This window comes from Drosophila kikkawai, chromosome X (genome assembly GCF_030179895.1).
Source record: "Drosophila kikkawai strain 14028-0561.14 chromosome X, DkikHiC1v2, whole genome shotgun sequence".
NCBI classification, from domain to species: domain Eukaryota; kingdom Metazoa; phylum Arthropoda; class Insecta; order Diptera; family Drosophilidae; genus Drosophila; species Drosophila kikkawai.
In genome coordinates, this window is record NC_091733.1 from 24267983 (window position 1) to 24288086 (window position 20104).

General features: G+C 43.9%; 2 protein-coding genes across 3 annotated transcripts; both read right to left on the bottom strand.

The window, feature by feature from the left end:
- Nucleotides 1-128: 128 nt before the first annotated feature.
- On the bottom strand, nt 129-15252 carry svr (Carboxypeptidase D svr). Of its 2 annotated transcripts, none has more exons than XM_017179801.3 (9): nt 14294-15252; nt 8196-8431; nt 7659-8138; nt 7497-7597; nt 4203-4320; nt 2813-4139; nt 2530-2753; nt 1259-2472; nt 129-1195 (listed from the first exon to the last, which is right to left on the bottom strand). In XM_017179801.3, the coding sequence occupies exons 1-9, from the start codon at nt 14762-14764 to the stop codon at nt 1017-1019; spliced, it is 4350 nt and encodes a 1449-aa protein (XP_017035290.1). In that variant the 5' UTR covers nt 14765-15252; the 3' UTR covers nt 129-1016. The 2 variants fall into 2 exon arrangements, with proteins under 2 accessions (XP_017035290.1, XP_017035291.1); XM_017179802.3 differs by lacking the exon at nt 14294-15252 and adding an exon at nt 9928-10594.
- Nucleotides 15253-16161: 909 nt separating this feature from the next.
- Nucleotides 16162-17862, bottom strand: LOC108083795 (uncharacterized). Its single transcript, XM_017179722.2, has 2 exons — nt 17636-17862; nt 16162-17137 (listed from the first exon to the last, which is right to left on the bottom strand). Exons 1-2 carry the CDS (start codon nt 17684-17686, stop codon nt 16793-16795), a joined length of 396 nt encoding a protein of 131 aa, XP_017035211.1. The 5' UTR covers nt 17687-17862; the 3' UTR covers nt 16162-16792.
- Between the last annotated feature and the right edge of the window lie 2242 nt (nt 17863-20104).

A 20104-nucleotide genomic window follows, 5' to 3' on the forward strand; every position in this document is an offset into this window, starting at 1 on the left:
TTGTTTTGTATTTCACAGCAACCGAAGGTGGCCGGCGTCTCCCTTGGATTCATTTAAATTTATGTTGTACATTGCTTTTTGTGTGTTTCATCTGAACAGAAAGCCATTTAGCCTTCTTATTTAACCACTTTTTGTATTTTAATTATTTAATTTATTTATTTATTTCACATTTAGTTATATAATTGCCATATTTTTGCGGATATGTATACGGTAAATGGGTATATATACATACAGTATATAGTATAAAGTAGTATATAGTATATAGTACTATATAGTATATAGTTTATAGTATATAGTACTATACAGTACACAGTATATAGTATATAGTACTATATAGTATATAGTTTATAGGTAAATGCTGCACCACTCATTTGATTTCAACTCCTTAGTCTGGGCTCTAGCTTAAAACGTACATTAAATCGGTTAAATCGTGCAGTAAATATGCATATTTTGGTGTGTGTACACTGTACAGTAGTACCTCTAATATAAAGTTAATCAAGGGAATTGTTACAAAAGCTCTGTGTTAACTCTGTTGGGGTGTTGTGTGTCTCTTCGATTTTGGAAGCCAAATGGACATAGAAAATTGGAATTTGTGATTAAACAAAACACATTTTTCTTGAATTTACAAATAAAAAAAATGAAAATTTTGCCTTTATGCTTTTGCTTTTGATTCTATTTCGCTAGATTCGTGTCTTTGCTTTTGCTTCTTCTCTGCTTTTTGCTGCCACAAGGCTCTCAGTCTTAAGTTAGGTTCTACAATAAAGCCCACAGGATACGGTTGCAGGACGGGTGCTAAGCGAGAGATTCGTCTTCTTGGGGGCACAACATTCTCTATTTAAAGCTGACGGATTGTGATGCTCATCAATTTAAGTTACATTAATAATAATAAAATTAAAAAAAATATATAAAAATAAAAGGTAAGAGCAAAGCCTGGCGCTGGTTTCTTCTCTCCTCATCGCTTGAAAACGTTTGAATCACAGTTATGTTGTGTGTTGTGTGTGCCAGGACAGAGTCCCTTAGTGGCGACGCTTCTGGCCATGATTGTGCAGCATCACAATCTCATCGCCACTGTCATCGGCCACATCCAGTTCCGGCTCCATGTGGGGACCATCCTCGTCCTCGTCGTCCTCCTCATCTGTGTGCAGTATACGCTCCAGCTGCTCCTCATCAAAGTAAGGCTGAATGGTCATGCCACCTGCATGAATCAAGTTAAAGATTAGTTTTCAAAGGAAAAGCTGTTTTCCAGGCGAAAACTCACGCTTAATGGGCGAGCGAAACAGCTCCGTCTCGCCATCGTCGCCCGCCTCGTCGTCCTCGAGATCAAAGTGCTGCTCCTTGCTCTTCTGCGGCAACAGCGAAAAGTTGTAGTACGGCTTGTTGCCCCGGTGGCGGCGATAGAACCAAAACTGGGCACACAAAACGCACAACACCACGCCGACGATGATCAGGACACTGGCAAACAGTATAAAGAGGAAGCGCGGCAGGCCAAACACATGCTCGTTGACCTTCAGCCGGAAGACCACATTTTCCGTGGCGCCCTGGTTCAGATGCAGCTCCCTTGAGGCCTCCAGGTGACGCGGCGCCTCCACTTTTAGGGTGATAATGCCCAAAGGCACTGCCCCTAGGTGATACTGGCCCAAACTGTTGGTGAAGTTCCTTAGCTGGGATTGGCCCACCACCGAGACCTTGGCATTGCGCACCGGATGATTGTTCTCGTCCAGCACAAGGCCCGCAATGCTAGCCAGAGCTCCAGCTCCACTCAGCTTGTTTGGCAGCTCTAGAACCTCGCCACGGATCAGGGTGAACGGATGCAGGCGAACAGTGCCCAGCTCCATTACCTGGCCATCCTGTATGTCCACCTTTAGAATCTGCGACTCGTAGTTGGGAGCAGTCACCTCCAAACCGTAGCTGCCGTGCGGCAGCATCAGCTGGAAGCGAGCCGCATTCTTGGTCACATTGTAGACGCGCTGCTGGTGCTCCAGCAGCCGGACAAAGGCCTCACGCAGCGGCTGCCCCTTGTCGTTCTGCACCAAACCACTCACTCCCGTCCGCACCAAGGCGAAAAAGTTCTTGATCTTGTCAATGTTCTTGCGCCACACGGAGGCAATCTGCTTGTGGTGGGGCATCCGGCAGCAGGCCACGCCCAGCGTGTAGACCGGGAGGTTGTACAGGCGGTAGAGCATGTTGGTCAGACGCTCCGTCGTCTCCTGGTGCAGCTGCCGCGTGGCGGAGCTGGGGCACTGCAGCGGCGAGTAGTTGAACTCCGTGCGCTGCATGCCGTGGGCGAATCTCTCCAGCACCGAGTCGCCGCGCGGATAGCTCAGGTCCGAGCTGCCCGCCCCAAAGGTGAGCATCAGATCGAAGTTCTCGCTGTGCAGAAACTGCAGGAACATGTCCTTGGCCTGGTCGGTCTCCGGACTGAGGATGCGTTCGGCCAGCTCATCGCCCAAAACGGGATCGCAAACGGAGGAGCTGGGGGTCAGGTCAGAGGGGGTCACAAAGGGTAAGGAGGCCACAGGGATAACTCACTTGTCGTTGTACATGGCAAAGACCTGCTGGAACTTCTGCGTCTGCGGCAAGAAGTAGATGACGCTGCGCTGCAGCAGCTGGACCACCGCGACATCCTGCAGCTTAAAGCCCTCGACCAGGTGACGCACCAGATTCAGCAGGAGCTCCCTGCCCAGCGGAGCGGCCGTGTCATAGAGAGAGCTCATCACCAACAGCTTGTACTTGTGCTCCTCGGGCTCCCCGATCTGCAGAGGAGGAATCAAAGGATTACGGAGGCTTTAGAGGGTTAGTGGTTGCTGCTCACATCCGAGGTCATCTTCAGGTAGTTAAAGTATCTGCTAAACTCATTGTCCGCATAGCCGAAGCTTGCTATCTGCCCGTTTTGGTTCTCCAGCTCAGCCAGGCGGGCCCTGACCTCCGGATTGGTATGGTAGCGCGTGTTCACCACATTCTCAATGATCCGGAAGTCGTTGGCCGACGCCCAGTGCTGCGGATCGTCCGGCATCAGGGTGACATCCATGCGCATCTCGTGCGGCTCGCCCTCGGGCACCTCCACCTCCACGCGCAGCGGAGCATAGTTGTCGCCCAGAACGGTGAGGTTGTGGCGTCCCGGCAGCGCCAGCTTCCAGTAGTCGCCAAATGTCTGGCTGTAGCTGGAGTGATTCGCTCCATCCAGGCGAACCACAGCGCCGGCGATGGGCGTGCCAATGGTGCTGTGCACGAATCCATGGATGCCGTGGTGCACCTGCTCGATGAACTGCAGCAGGGGCTCGCGGTTGTCCGCCCAGTATTTGGGCAGCTCGGCGGCCACGGGGAACTTGTCGCAGCCCATCTCAATGGTGAGCTCCAGGCAGCCGGCCCGCACGTAGTTCCAGTCCTGCATGCCGCCCGTGACGCTGTACCACTGCGCCCCGTTGGTGATGCCCTCGGCAAAGTACTCGTTCTGGAAGAGCTCGCACGGCTGGCCCAGATGCATGGTGGGGTGGGCCTTGGCATAAACGCCGGCCAGGTGCCGGAACAGAGCATTGTCCTCGGTGGGATTGGGTTTCCGCCCGTTGATGCTTGAGTTGCGGAGCCTCATGAAGGGGTCGTTGAAGTCGTTCTCGTTGTCATCGTACGGATAGTTGGCCACCAGGGAGCCGCCATGGAGATTGGCTGATAAGACGAAGGGCAGCGACAGGGTCCAGTTCATCAGGGCGGCCACCTCGGGCTCAGTCACCTTGTTATACCTATCCGTACCGTACTGGTCCGGGAAGTTCCTGTTCAGATCGATCCCGTGCGCATTGGCCCGTCCCACGCCGCCGGTGCGATCGCCCTCCCGCGACACCTCATAGCCATCGGGATTCATGCTGTACAGGAAGTGCATCCGGGTGCCGTTCACCATCCGGGTCACGCGGTCATCGTTGCCATAGCGCTCCAGCAGGTACTTGGTCAGCAGCAGGAGCATCTCCTTGCCCACCACCTCGTTGCCGTGCATGTTGGCCACGTACTTGAACTCGGGCACGCCCGGCTCATGGGCTCCGGGCGTGGCGAAGATCTCCAGTACCCACAGGTCGCGGCCCTCGACGCTCTTGCCGATGCTGTAGAGGCGGGTCAGCGAGGGATAGCTGGCCGAGATCTCACGCAGGAAGCTGAAAAGGCAGAAGTCGAGTTTAGCGGCGCCAGTTTTCCTGGCAGGAGGAAGCCTTGCTCACCTCTCCATGGCTGTATAGTTGTGATGCTCGAACTTGGTGGGGGTGAGGAAGCCGTGGAACTGCTCCTTGCGCTTCTCCGGCGGCTCCGAGCGCTCCACCTTGACCTTCCGGAAGTTGCCTAGGGACAGAGTAGGGGAGAGAGCGGAGACGGAAATGAGGGCGAGGATCTTGTACGTGTTAGGGTGTGTCTTCATGCCAGTTTCAATTGCAAAGGGTGCCGCATGCGGATGGAATGTGTGGGTGTTGGGGGGGTTAGCAGTGCGTCTAGGGGTTAGGGTTCAAGGACGAAGGCTGGGGGAGCGGGAGCAGCCGATCCACAAGCACAAGCATAGATGCATATTATAGTATAATTTCGTTTATTTTGCCATAATTTCCATAGTTCACATTTATTTCGAGATAAAATCCAAGTAAAAGCCAAAGAAAATGCCCGACGTTTGTACGATTAAGTGCAATACATGTAATACCTACATATTTATATATATAAAACATATCGAGAATCTATAGTTTTCACTTTTGGCACACATCGTTTATCGTTTTCCATTAATTTGCTCGATTTTTAGGTACTTGGTGGAATATACAATTCAAATTGCAACAGATTCTGTGGGATCTTAGCCTTCTTCTATAAGGCTAAACGCTAGGCAAAGGATATATATATATATATATATATAGAGGATATAGGAACAGTTATAAAGTGAATCTGAATAATCAGAGATGATTATTTAAGGAACATAAGGTATTTGTACTTAAAAAAAGATGATAATATATTTAAACGAAAAAAATACGAATTGTAATTCAAATTGGAAACTAAAAATACACTTAAAAAAAGAAAGATGATAATATTTTACAATAAAAAAAATGTTATTAAAATTGGATTTAAAAAATACAATAAACAAGAAAGGAAGCTAACTTCGGCACGCCGAAGTTTGTATACCCTTGCAGATTGGTTTTCATATTTATATCATAAATTATAATGCCGAAAACAGACACTAAACAGAGTTTGATAACATTTTACCTATACCTATTATGTTTACAGTTTGACAGTTACAGTTTTACATTCCCAGCTTTATATATTTTATACATTTACCGATCGCTTCTATGGCAGCTATAAGATATAGTTGTCCGATTTTTATGAAATTTATACCAAAATTCTATAATAATAAGTGAAGCTCATATCTCAGAGTAGATGAAAATACGTTGAAAACAACGAAGTTATAATTTTTTCTATTACTTTCCCTATCTTTCCTATGGCAGCTATAAGATATAGTCATCCGACTTTCATGAAATTTATACCAAAATTCTGAAATAATACCAGAAGCTTATGTACCAAAGTAGATTAAAATACGTTGAAAAACAACGAAGTTATAATATTTTTCGATTAATTTCCCGATCGTTCCTATGGCAGCTATAAGATATAGTGGTCCGATTTTCATAAAATTTTTACCAAAATTCTGGAATAATAAAAAAAGGCTATATCCCAAAAATGATGCAATAATATTGAAAAACGGCCAAGTTATAATTTTTTTTCTAAAAATTTTTCGAACATTTGTATGGCAGCTATATGATATAGTCGTCCGATCCGGCCCGTTCCGACATATATAGCAGTGAGAGTATATAGAAGACTATATGCAAAGTTTCATTCAGATAGCTTTAAAACTGAGGGACTAGTTTGCGTAGAAACGGACAGACGGACAGACGGACAGACGGACAGACGGACGGACAGACGGACAGACGGACATGGCTAGATCAACTCGGCTGTTGATGCTGATCAAGAATATATATACTTTATAGGGTCGGAAACGTCTCCTTCACTGCGTTGCAAACTTCTGACTGAAATTATAATACCCTGCAAGGGTATAAAAAAGAAAGATGATAATATATTTAGAAAAAAAAACAAATTGGACACTAAAAATACACTAAAAAAATATATATTATAATATATTTCAAAAATAAAAAAAAGAAAACTTAAAAGGTAATTTAAGGTAAAATGAGGTGAGAAATGCCAATGAACCAATAAATAAATAATAAATAAATAAATAAATAAATAAATAAAAAATAAATAAATAATAAATGAATAAATAAATAAAAATTAATAAATAAATAAAAAAAATAAAAATAAAGAAAAAAAATATAAATAAATAAAAAAATTTAAATGAATAAAAAAATAAAAATAAAGAAAATAAAATATAAATAAATAACTTAATAAATATATCATATTCATGGTATATTACATTTATAAATAATACTGGATGGATACCATGATGAAAATTAAAACGCACCGAGCGAAAATCAAAGTTTTATTCATCCTTTGGCCAAGGGACTTTGGAATATTTAGCTAAACCCTGCTTTCTTATGCTTCATTCTGCTTTATATATATATATGGTTTATGTATATAAATGGTTTAGTTTATATCTATATTAAAAGCCATAGATCACATCGAATTCGCTTTACTCTTGAAGGGTTATTAGCAGGGTAACACGATATCTGGTTGGGACTCGCATTAAATCTACATATTGATAGTGATATCATATAGCCGTATATATATGTATATGTATGTGCATTGTATATGCGTAAAACAGAGAGATAAGTAAAAGAGAGATCAAACTAAAACCGTATATATTTTGTTCGTCTATTTTTTGGGGGTGGGGGGTCATTCGATGACCTTTCAAGTGGGCTGTAAGTTCGATTTCAAGTTCTTTACAAGTTCCTAAATACAATTCGCTTATATTCGATTATTGTTTGTTGTTATTTCGCTATTTCGATATTTGGTTTGGATTTTGTTCGCTGTCTATGTACAATACAAACGCTTTCCTTGTCGAGTGTGTGAGAAATGGAGAAAGATCAGGGTGGGTGGGTAGAGAGGGAAGACAATGGATCAGAGATTTCCTCGGTGAAAGTGAAAATGCAACGAAAGGCTTACAAATAGCTGAGAAAAAAACATATAAAAACAGATTCGATTCGTTTGAAAGCCTAAGATTTTATATTTTCAAGCTGCCGACAGCCGGAAAAACGAATCTGCGGGAAAACACAAGAGGGAAATGAACATGCCCACACCAAGGAAATGGAATGGAGTGAAGGGTGAAAAGTAGAGGATGATGAGCAGAGTCAACATATAGTACAATAGGGAAGAAGCTGGCAGAGTGCAAACTAGGTGCAGGTCATGGCTATATGCTATGTGTTTGTGTGTGTGTGTGTGTGTTTCTAGCCGGATCTGCTGCTATTCATGTATATATATAGGGCTTTCTGGCGTTCCTCCTCCGCTTTAGAAATAATAGGGACTGTAAAAACTGCTAATACCATCAAAGTTCGTCTCGACGGGCTTCAGCTTGAAGTCGACGCGCAGTGCCTCCTGGTTGTCGTTGGTCACCCGCACCTGTTGCGGGGCACTTGCCTGGTAGCTGCATAGACATTGCATTAGCTTAATGGAATCAAAGGCGAGAATATCAAAAGCAAACCCACCCAAAGGCAGCGGCATGGACGCTGTATAGGCCCGGGGTCAATAGGCGCCAGTATTCCCCGCGCTTCGACGTCCTTATGGGCTTGTCCTCCAGTCCGGCCACGTAGACATTGGCATCGGCTATGGGATAGCCGCTGGCATCCTGCACCAGACCCTTGATGCCGATATGCGCCTGCCGCAGCAGCTGCAGCAGCGATCCCTTGTTCCGCGCCCACTCCTGCGGCAGTGTGCTGGCGGCCGGGAACTTGCAGCAGGAGAGCTCGATGGTCAGCTCGAAGCAGTTGCTGAAGGCGTAGTTAAAGTCCTGCATGCCGCCGGACAGCTCGTACCAGTTGGCGCCGTTGGTGATGCCGCCGGAGAAGCTGTCGTTGCAGTTGTTGCCCTTCCGCATGATCGGGTGGTTGTCCGAGTAGGTGTGGGCCAGCTGCTTGAACACACGATCATCGGGGGTCAGGCTCTCCTCGCAGCACTCATTGTGGGCACTGAAAGGGTCTCTCTAGTTAGTCCAGCTGCCGGAGGGGAGGATGTCCTTGACTTACATGGAGTTATCGTAGGGATAACTGGCCACCACAGCGCCGCCATGGAAGTTGGCCGAGAGCACGAACGGCTTGCTCACAATCCAGTTGACCAGGGCCGCCGTTTCCGGCTGACGGGATTGAGCTCGCAGCTGGTGGACATGGGACTGCTCGAGGCGATCGGGAAAATCACGATTCAGATCGATGCCGGCCGCATTGCCGCGTCCCACATAGTTGGGCAGCGATTCGCAGTTGCCCTCCTGCAAAGATTACATTTGTGTGTGGTTTTTGGGTTAATTAATGCACGGAGATAGCCTTATCTCTGTGGCTTCACTAGCAAATGAGTCTCTTCCACTCTGAGCTCTGAGCTCTGTATGAACTGTACAAAGGCTCTACTCAAAGATTTATCTAGTAATTTTAGTTAAAAAGCAAATAACTGTATTACTACTTAAATTTAAAGTTAAAGTTGCTAGTGGAAAGCGCAAAAAAGTTTCTCTTTTCGCTCTCTGTCATGAGCTGATTGGCATGCGGGTCACTCCTGACCGGAATTGGCCATTTAGCATGGCAGTCAGGTGTCAACGGAGTGATTACACCATAATATATATATGTATGTAGAAAAAACGGAATTGATACTCCATGATAATACAGTACAATATTGTGCAATGAAGCAGGAAAACAGAACCCAGGGGCAGTGGTGGTTTTCTTAGCTTGGAAAGACCAAATTGGGGGCCCACACCTCTCATGGATCACTGCCTGAATGGACACTGGACAAATGGAACACGGAACAGGCCACCGGTGGCATAACCAACAAATTACACCATTGATGGGCCAAATTAAATGGATCATGTCATCATCATTGCCACCACAATGATGGCAACACGCCATCGAAGCTCAGAAGCAACTCTCTTCACGTGGTCAAAATGAATGTGTGGGGAATTTTTGGAGTAGACCAAACCCATTTTTTGATATTAACTAGATAAAATAATCCATTGAATCAAATAAATCCAGTATAAAGTGATCCCTAAGCCATGTCTCTTCTATTCTATAGCTCATTTTGTAATTTTAATCCCTAAAAACAAGTAGTTCGTTTTCATCTTCGTATCTGTTTCAATCCAAATTCTTCGGCGAAACCAAGTGAATTTTCCATCAACGAAAAACCAGATTTCAATACCACTTTTTACAGCAGCGAAAAAATGTGAATTAAATTCGCATTAGGTGTGTGCTTTTGCAATGCATTAGCAATATTAACTTATACATGGGAAATACCCGTTAGCGAGGGGGGGAGACAAAGCGACTCTGAAAACTCTTTCCAGATTGTATTAATCTGAGCTTTGTTTTTGTTGCTATGCCAATGAGTACATACAACTTCAAACCAGGCAACATACGAAGAAAACTCAAGAAAACAGAAACGAATGATAGTTGTTAATGATAAGAAATAATAATGGTAAACAAACGGAGGTAATGGAGGTGTGTTTTCAGCCTAACACAATTCATTAAGAAGTGAACAGTTCTGTGGCGGAGATAGAGATAGACACAGAGAGAGAGAGAGAGAGTAAGCCAAAGCTCTCTCCTTGCCACTTTAAAATCGTTCACCCCCACTTACTTCCTGGCGCCTCTCTCTCTCTCTCTCTCTCTCTATTCCTGCTCCTACTCCCACCTCCTAATGCCACCCACCACTGTTATTTTTGGGCTCCTCGTCCATCTATCGATTTTTCCCCCAAAAACGAACCTCACAACAGGTGACCAGACACTTTACCTGCGACAACGCATAGCCGTCCGGATTCATGGTGGGCATCAGGTAAATGTCCGTGCTATTAACCAGCCGCCCCAGCTCCGGCACCCGCTCGTAGTTGCCCAGCAGATACTGGGCCAGGTACACCAGCAGCTGTCTGCCGACGGTCTCGTCTCCGTGCATGTTGGCAATGTATTTCACCGGCGGCGTCAGCAGGTTCCGCTGTCGGGTGTTCCGCGAGATCTGCAGAGCCAGCAGATTCCTGCCCTCCAGGGAACGGCCCAGGTAATGGACGCGCGCCTGTTCGGGATACGCTTTCTCTAGTCCGGCGAACAAGTCCTCCAGCTGTTCCTGGCTGACGTAGTGGGGCTGCTGCAGGAAGGATTCATCCTCCTTGATGATATAGCCGCTGCTGACCGTTGCGAAAGCGAGGGCCACTGATAGCCATAGAGCCAGCATCTTGATTCTGATTCTGTCTTTGTCAACTCCGGCTCCGGCTGCTGGCTGCCGTTTATCACTGGCGTGCAAATTGAGCGATACAGTTACTTTTCAGTTCCACAATCTCCGCTCTTCTCCTCTGAGCGCGCTCTGCCCTCGTCTGTGGCGGTGGCGTCCCCGTTCGTCCGTTCCTTGGTTCGCTGGTGAGCCCAGTGTAAATGTCGTCGTTGCAGCTCAGCCTCGAAAAATCAACTGTCTGAAAATTTGCTGCGTTGATTGGCCTTAAGCGCCCATTGCCCGCTCAGTCACCGTCGCCGCCGCACAGTGGGGCCTTTTCAGTTTGTTCGTTGTCAAATTAAACCAAGATAAGAGATATGACGTGATATCACTTAAAAAAATATTTGAAGTTTTCGGAAAATTACTTTTAGTTTACTAAAAAGCATATCTGAACTATAAACAAATATTAGTTGAATATTTGAACAATTCCCTGTTACTATTTTAAATGTACTTTTGCAAATACATTCGTTTCAGAGGACCCACACCCACTGTGGCGCCGCTGCAGCCGCTGGCACTCCAAGAGAGAGAGCCAAAAAATACACAACACTCCGGCAAAGAGAGAGCGCGCCCTCCGCGGCACCGCACACAGGCGCTAATTGTAGGGAAATTACACGCCGCTGTGAACTCACAACTCACACGCCGCGCTTTCGGTAAATTTTTTGATCAAGAAAAGCTTTAATTTACGTGTTGTTAGATTTTTATTTTTGTCGGGAGCCAGATATTATTGGTTTATTTAGGCGCTCTTAATTGCGCCATTACGGTATTGCCAGACCGAAAAAGTGGGGCGCCTGCGCATGTGGGCGTGTGATTTGGGTGGACTGAGAGAGCGTGAGAGAGAGAGACGAGAGTGGGGGCGCAAAAGAGAGACGTCGCTTCGCAGCGCTTGTCTTTGCACGTCAACAGGATATTTTTAGCGACGCACACGAAAATCGATAACCTTCACTCCCACTCCCACGTCCAGGCGTCATGACGTCACGACCATCCTGCGTGGGTTCTAACTAAGGCCACCCACACAGGCAGAGCCACACGGACGGGGCTTACGTGCGAGAGAGCTGCCCGCCGCCTTATCAAGAAGCAAGCGAAAATTGGCACAGAGAGCGAGGCGAAATGGTTCTTATCAGAGAATACGGGACAACAGCATATGGCCGTATTCCATGCCCCATTGATTAGCGGCGGGGGACAAATAAATACAAAAAGCTCAGCTTCGATCGGCTTATTGGGAAAATGCTCCAACCAATAAGAGGGGAGAGAGAGAAGACAAACACAGAGTAATGCACTTCCTTGAAGGATTGCGGTTTAAAGAGCAATAGAGAGTACCGAACTCTAGATACCCTACAAATACAAAAGGCTATTTAAATTATTATTTATTTATTTTGATTGTTTTAATAAAAACTTGTTAATGATTCACAATTCCAACAAAAGTCAAACTCCAAGAAATCATTTTTATAAAAATAAAATTAAGAAAATTGTACGCAATTCCAAGAAATGACAAATAAAAATGTAGCAGCAGTTGCCGGGTGATAGGTACAATCTGCATCTGCAAGCACCTGATTTATATAATCTGCATTATGCTCATGAATAGCCACAGCTGCTGCACGCACACAATCCAACTATGTATAATAAAATAATAAATAAAAAAACTAGCCTATCTGCACAGCGTGTGTGTGTGCAGCGGAAATTGGCAAACTTTTAGCACCAACAACATAACCGGTTGCCAATCAAAGTGTCTCAATTACAGTTACAATAAAGTGAATAAAGGTGAACCAAAAAGCGAAAACAACACATCGAGAAAACTGTTGTGACATGTAACCAGTTTCTTGCAATGTAATGGCCATTTGTCGCCCCCAACTTGTTCTCGGATGGTTATTGTCACCAGACCCTGCTGCTGCAATTGCGAAACAGTGACGTCAACAACTGTCAACTGTCTAGCGGCTTACGCGCACCAAGTAACAATGTTTACTTTATTACCCCGATTATTGGCGAGGCCATAAAACTGTCATCAAAGATATACGCACGCCCGAATGGCTATTCATATTAGCACTGGCCAAAGTTAGTTAGTGTTTTGTATCCCCAGAGCATCTCGCACTTAACAGCGTGTTATATTTGTTTACCATTATTTTAATCTAATCAGGGCCCCCGAAGTGCCCATTGAAGTGTCAAAAACTAGAGGCGACAAGGCCATATATAATACACCATGGATTAGATAGACTTGATTATTGTTATTAAGAATGCAATGCACAGCAATTCGTTATTTAAAAGCTAACCTGCAGCTGTTCTTCGTGTGAAGCCTGGCCATTTAAATATAATAGTAGCCAGACCAGAGACACACAATGATCTTAAACAAGCACAAATGGCCTGATAAGACTAATAATTAACGTGTAATTATAATTTTTTTGCGCATTTAAAGCAAACTTGACCTGAGAGCTTCGTTTAAGTATCATCAATCAGCATATATGTACTGTATATTATATGGAATGCAATGAGCTTTGTTAGCAGTGATTAAACTTAAAAGAAAAATAAAATTGCTCTCGCCGGGAATTCCCCAAAGATTTATAATAAAAACATTCCCAACTCCCATGGGAACAGAAAGAGAATCCATACAAATTCAAAGAAATAGAAAACCTGATTATACAGAAACTGTTTGTAATCGGAATATAATAATTGAGCTTGAGTTATTTATAGTTTTAATTATTATTATGATAAACCAATGAAATTGAAATTATCATTGCCACTTTGTGTATATTTATCCACCCAAGAAATTAGCTTCCCATTTGAAGACTCTTCAATATGCATCACTTGACTCTATTTCATTGAAGAGACTCTTTGAAAAGACTCTTGAGAGCCACTCGAAAGGCTCTTAGCTGAGACATTGAAACCCCCAAGAAGGGGAGCAGATTAGTTGCGTTTAGAACTGAGAGCTAATTGAGTGGTTATACGAGGTGGTAAACCACAGGCCAGAGAAACTGGGTCACACATTCCGATCATGGTGGTAGCTCGGGATTGAGATCTTGTTTTCCCCTAGATTGTACAGAGCTAACTTGGCTTTTTCTCCGTGCCACACGAAGCACAGCGCGGCCAAGTTCAGACAAAAGCTCAGCATGTCGGACCAAGAGAGGTTCGTTGACACGGACGGAGATTGAGCTAGATGTAGGAGAAGTACGATATTCCAATTCTATTAAATCTTTTATTCTTTCTTCAAATAACCAGAGCCATCCTTAATCAACAAATAAATGCTGATTTTGCCAGACGATAGACTGATGTTTATCAACTTCCAATTCGAAAGGATCATCAAAAGGTATCCAAACTCTGGCTAACTGAGTTGGGTATTTCTAGGAATAATAGCTCCATTATCAATGAAGCATTCATGAAGATGTTAAGATAATAAAACTAATTTTCCAACATTTATAAAACAGGTTATTTCAGAACTAACTTTAAGTAGGAAAATATAGTTGTATTATCATGGAAAAGACTTTTTTGATGGTAATATCACATGATTCATGATTGATGGCATTCTTCCCTACGTTTATCGTGAATAACATTCCATTAGCTGTACATACATAGATCTAAGGGCAGGGCAGAGGTAGGTGAAACCCATTTACATTCACTTTTTCACTCTACAAACGAGAGCGCAGCTGTTTTTACACCTTTCTCATAATCGATTCCGGCTAGATCGTTCGATTTCATTGAAATACAGCACCGGTAAAGATAATAGCATCTGATAATATATATATAATATTACATATTTTTATAACATTGCTAAATATTATATTATTTTATTACTCAAACCTCTGGGATTTACCTTTTTTTTAACCTATTTATTTAATAATATATAATCAATACTATTTACTTTCCCACAGCTGAATAAATATGAAGCGTATACAAGTTAGTGACTCACCTTGGCGGCGGCGAATCCATCGGGATTGCAGGTGGGCAGGAAATGTATCTCCGTGGTGTTTAACAGGCGCTGCACCTCCTGGTCCGCCACGTAGTGACTGGCCAGGTATTCGGCCGCATAGAGCACGATCTGGCGACCCAGGGCCTCGTCGCCGCGTACATTGGCCACCAGCTTGACCATCGGACGCAGCAGATCCCCGTCCTTGCCCTCCGAGGTGGGGGCACTTAGGGCCAGGGCCTGAAGGGGACGATCCTCCAGGGATCTCCCAATCGTGTACGTCTGCGCCAGTTCCGGATAATCCTTGGCCAGCTGGGCAAAGAGCTCGCCGATCTGAACATTGTCCAGATAGTGGGGATTCTCTAGGAAGTTCTCCGTCTCCCCGATCACCTGCACTTCGCTGTACTCCGCCTCCGCGGAGGCGGGCAGGAGGCAGATGGCCAAGACCAGCACAAGTCTCAGTAACTTGCACATCTTATGTTTTTTTAAGTTATTTTCGCGGATTTTGTTGTTTTCTCTGCAGACACGTAAGCAGCACCAACACAACAACAAAAAGCACAGGCGCAGGCGCGCACGAGAGCGAGGGAGACGGGTATTGTATTAAGAACTGGGCAGGTGTAACTTTGCAAGCGGGAAAATCGGGGAAAGCAACAATTATTGCATTCTTTGCCACAAAACAAAAAGATAAAGCGCAACAGCAACAACAAAATGTTGACACGCACACACACACACACACGCGCGGGCACAAACATGCACTGGTGCAACGCCGAAACGAATTTGTTCAGAATATTTGCTTTCTCTTGCCGTTTTCTATTGCCCCATTGGCAGCCGGCGGCGCGCCCTCTTTTGCTTTTGTCACAACTCCCCCCAACTGCTCCCCTGGCCCGAATTGTTGCCAAAAACTTCCTTAATCTTAAACTCGCGATAAATTTAATTCTCTTTTGGAGATCGACGCTTGCAGTGTGACCAAATAAAAGTTGGTTTTGATTTAGTTGAAATTTTTCCCTAAAAAATCCCACACCTAATACGCAAACCACATTTGATATACGAACCACACCCGATACTACAACCCCTGCACCCAGAATGGGAAAAGAATTTAGCTTATTGGAAAAAAAATAATAAATAACATCGAAACTAATAAATAAAATAATTTTACAAAATATAAAATAAATAAAACATATAACGTGATATGATATATTTATGGATAAATCAAAGTTAAAAATAACCATAACTGAGCCAAAAAAGCATCAAATTTAATTCGGTAAGCTTTTCTGTGCTAGTTTTTTCCAGATTAACAAATCTTCATTCTTAATTTTATATAAATTTCTGACCCTATTATTGGGTAATTTATTTAAAATAAAAAATCGAAAAAAAAATAATATTTTTCTTCCGGACATGGCTAGATTGACTCGGCTTTTTATGCTGATCAAGAATATATATGGTTTATAGGGTCGGAAATGACTCCTTCAAGGATTAAAATCATAAAACCCTTCAAGAAGACCAAAAATATTTGAATTCTTTAAATAATTTTTTTATGGTAATTTTGTGTAAAACTCAAAGTTTCAAAATACCATAGCTCAGTCAAAAAAGCATCAAATTTACTTTGGAAAGCTGTTCTCTGCTAGTTTTTTCAAGGTTAAAAAATGTGCATACTACATTTTAAATTTTAAGATTCCCCTGTTGTTGCTGATCAAGAATATATATGGTTTATAGGGTCGGAAATAACTCCTTCAAGGATTAAAACCATAAAACCCCCCAAGAAGATCAAAAATATTCGCGTTCATTTAAATTGTAATTTTTTTGATGAATAAAAGATAAATTAAATCATCAAAGAGATGCTAAAATAAAAAATGAAATAAATTTGCAAAGTTTTCAGACGGCTCTTATAAGATTGGCTTAACTAACTTGTTTTTATTTTCATATTCAACAAACGACTGTCCAAAAGGTGAAACAAAAACACATGAATAACCAAAAAACAGGTTGCCATTGTGTGTGAGTGTGTGTGTGAGTATAGCTTAATAATACATTTCCTTTTATTTTATTCTTGGTTTAAAACGTGTGGTATCAAAAACTAGCTCAAATACGATATTATGTTAAGGCAAATTTTGGAAAAGTGCATCAGACATTCGGTTCTTCGTAAAGTACGCTCTATTCCTACTCGGGGATATACCTGTATAAATTATCGCCCGACCTACAAGGTGTGTGTGTGGGTATTTATAGGTTTTTTTTCGATTTCAAAGTGTATATATCGTAAAGTAGAGGATCTGCTTTTGGAGTCTAAATGCTTGGTGTGTGTGTGTCAGCGATATAGTTACACAGTTGATTGCTACAGTTTGGGCGCTCCTCCCTGCTCCTTGCTCCTTACTCCTGGCTCCAGTCCCCCTCTCATCCCCTTTGACACATTTCTGGCCCTCTAGCAGGGCTGTCTCTCTCTCTCCACTCGGCCAATCAATAAGGTTCATGGTTTATTCATAAATGCGGTGGCTCCGACTCCACCTGCTCCTACTTGCTCTTCGCTCCTCTGGCTCGCTGCTCCTCCTCCGACTCCGGCTTGCGGCCGCTGCGGTTCTTCTGGGAGCTGGCAATCCGCTGTTTGAGCGTGTGAAATGTCTGCTGCATGCTACGCATTTGGTACCGTATCGAGCTGCTGACGTCACGCTGCAGCTGCTGCACCTCGCGAATGTCCTTGCGCAGATTCTGGTACTCGTTGGTCACCTCGCTCATCGACTCGAGCAGCTCCAGTACCTCCATCTCGTCCATTTGCTCCATCGTCGTCTGCTCCAGGCTGCGCTCCACAGCGTGCAGCTTGTGGGCCATTGTGTACAACTGCGAGCCGGCATTGGCCACCTTTATCATCCAAAACAAAACGAAAAAGAAACCAATTATTAGTGAAATAAAAAGAAGAAACAAACAGGAAGGATAAAGTTTAAAAGGAAACTTCATTTAAAGGATGCCTGAAAGTATGCAATAAAACATATAAAGACCCAAACTGAACTCTTTTTGAAGCTTTTGTAGCATACTTCTCAGCTGATTGTTCAAATTATCCCGAATAACAACCCAAGGGACCTTTCCTTTCCTATAAATATCCTTTCATTTTTCATATTTATCATATATCACGATCCTACCACGCCGCCACGCAGTAAGTAGTTCATGTTTATTTATAAAAACCCTCCAAGCCCCAAAGTAAGACCCCCCGCGCGACCCTTGATTTATTATAATGGCTTGCCCTGTAATTGACCCCATTGAACGTCAATTTTCTCTCACTGCAGGGAGAAGGCTGGCCGCCTATCCCTACGTCCTGATAAGTGGCTATGCTATTCATATTTTGCTGGTCGATTAACTCACCGATTTTTCCAGGGCGCTGATGTCCTGGTAGCCGCCAGTGGTCTCCATCATAGCTCGGCTTTCTTGGCTTTTCCTTAGCTTCCGTTTCCGCTTCCTGGCATGGCAATGGCTATAGCTATAACTGCTTCAAATAAGATGCACTTTTTGGACTGCGCAACCAAAAAGCTGTCTTATTTCGAGGCGCGCCTCGGGCCGGAGCTCTGGTCTACAGACACCAAAACACTTCAAGCGACGCTGGCAGAGTGAGCAAGTCCTGTGGGCCGCCGCGCTATTTATATGCTCCTAGTAGCCTTTTCCGACTTCGCCGTACACATGCTCGCTTCCGCTTCCGCGAGAGAGGGAGAGAGAGAGAGAGAGAGAGCGAACAGTGTTGTCGCCATCCTGCAGCGATTTATGGCTATTTTAACATACATATATTTATAAAATATATATATATATATAAATTGTGACTCTGATTGATCTTCTCTTTGATTTCTCTCTGATCTCAAACTCTTTCCGGTGATATCTGCCAGTTTTCTCCACACTAACACACAACACTACCTCTACGTCTCGATCACAACATTCAGCTAGGGTTACCACTCAGAAAATGTTAGAACTAGTTGGGAATTATAGTGGCAAGCAAGTGAACTTTTTTTTTTTTATTTGTTTAATTATGCATTTATTTATTTAGATACAAATATAGTTATTATTTATTTATTTTTTTTACTTATTTATTTATATATTTATTTCTGAGCTATTTAGGACATAAAATTCGGGCCCTAATGTAACCTGCAGGAGTATACTTTTAGGCACTTTTAGTCACTTTGGTCATCACTGCGGAGCACCGCGTCCCATTGAAAGTCAAAACAAACACGCTCCGCTCCGAAAAGAGAAAGCCCAACGACGACGAGGACACCATGTGTGCGTTGTTTCCTTTGGCTATTCTCACGGCGTGTTTGTGTGTGTGCGTGTGCTAATCTTGTGTGAATACCGCGCGCTCCAGGGAAAGTACTTTTAATTATGTTGACCAGGAAGCGGAAGTCCGAGTGAAAATTGTTGTTGGCCCCAGCGAAAAGGGAAAATAAAATGGAAATAGAAGAATGAAAATTTTTTTTTTTTTTTTTCCTATTATTTATTAAGGCATACGGGGAGTACTGTTTACCCCTTTGTGTCCTTAGTGTCTGTTAATTCAGCCCTAAAGCGGGCGCGCCGGCAACCTTATTGGTTAGCATTTTCATAATTACAAAATAGCATAAACATCACATTGTAGGTCGTCTGCTTCTGGCCCCAGGCGACCGAAAAATGAGGTCTCCAGGGTACCTCCTCCTCAGTCTTCTGGGGTTTATCCCTCTTGTTAGCCTATTGGCCAGCCAGTTTCGATGCTGCGCCAGTCTGTCATGGTAGCGACTTGAGTGCATGCTGATTTCTTCCATCACCAGGGGAAGCTTCAAGTCCTTGCGCAGGGTGGAGTTGCGGACGTACCACTCGCAGCCAGTGATAATTCTGGCTACTCTGTTCTGAGCAGTCTGGATTCTCCGGATCTGACTATCGCATGTCAGCCCCCAGATCTGGCAACCGTATCTCCAGATTGGCGCTATAATCTGCTTATAAATTGTAAGTTTGTTGGCGAGTGACAATTTGCTACGCGAACAGAGTAGCCAGTAGTGCTTCGAAACTGCTGCACGAATGCGGGTTCTAATCGCTGAGACATGTTTCGCAAAGGTTAGCCTCCTATCTAAGATCACTCCAAGATACTTGGCTTCATTCCTTTGCGGTACAGGGGCCTCCTCGATGTAAACTGCTGGCGTCGTTTTTCTGCGCAATGTAAAGCACACATTGACGGACTTGGCGTTGTTGATGCCAATGTTCCAGCGTCTCGCCCACTCAGCGAACCTACTTGCGTAGTCCATGATGCCGTCAGCAGCGTCGTACTCGCAAACGGATCTGTATGTCACGCAGACGTCATCAGCAAAAGTAGCTAGCATTGATGTCCCATGAAGGCTGGCATCCGGCTGCGGTAAATCGTGGCTGAACAAGTTGTAGAGCAGGGGCCCCAGGACACTACCCTGAGGAACACCTGCAACCGCGCTTATTTTAAGTCGAGTGCCTACAAGTAGGCAACACACAGCAGCCTTTGGTATTTTTTAGTGCATTGTTGCCTTTTGTTTACCGTTATGTTATCTGCTGGGCTTATATTTTAAATTTGTATGTATTTATTTATATTTAAGGCAGATCACCTCTATTTATCACGCCTTATAATTTGTCGACTTGAACTAAGAACTCCTATATTTATTTAATTTTATTAAGTTCTAGTTTCACCCACACTGATGCCGGCTGGCACGTGCCTTAGCAGATCTGTGTGTATGTAAATATATATAATGGAAAAATACACACAAATACACCAATACCAATTTGATTTTATATCTCCGCAAGTGTTTATAAATACCCAAATTTTAAAAAAGAACGAGTTGTTTTAGAACGAGCTTCACC

What these genes read in the sequence shown, in the direction of transcription:
- svr (XM_017179801.3), bottom strand. Translation starts at nt 14,764, where the DNA reads ATGTGCAAGTTACTGAGACTTGTGCTGGTCTTGGCCATCTGCCTCCTG. An exon ending in ATGGATTCGCCGCCGCCAAG is followed by an intron (nt 8,432 to 14,293) that starts GTGAGTCACTAA and finishes TAATCTTTGCAG; the next exon opens with GAGGGCAACTGCGAATCGCT. An exon ending in ACCTGAAGATGACCTCGGAT is followed by an intron (nt 2,754 to 2,812) that starts GTGAGCAGCAAC and finishes CCTCCTCTGCAG; the next exon opens with ATCGGGGAGCCCGAGGAGCA.
- LOC108083795 (XM_017179722.2), bottom strand. Translation starts at nt 17,686, where the DNA reads ATGATGGAGACCACTGGCGGCTACCAGGACATCAGCGCCCTGGAAAAA. An exon ending in TCAGCGCCCTGGAAAAATCG is followed by an intron (nt 17,138 to 17,635) that starts GTGAGTTAATCG and finishes TGGATGATAAAG; the next exon opens with GTGGCCAATGCCGGCTCGCA.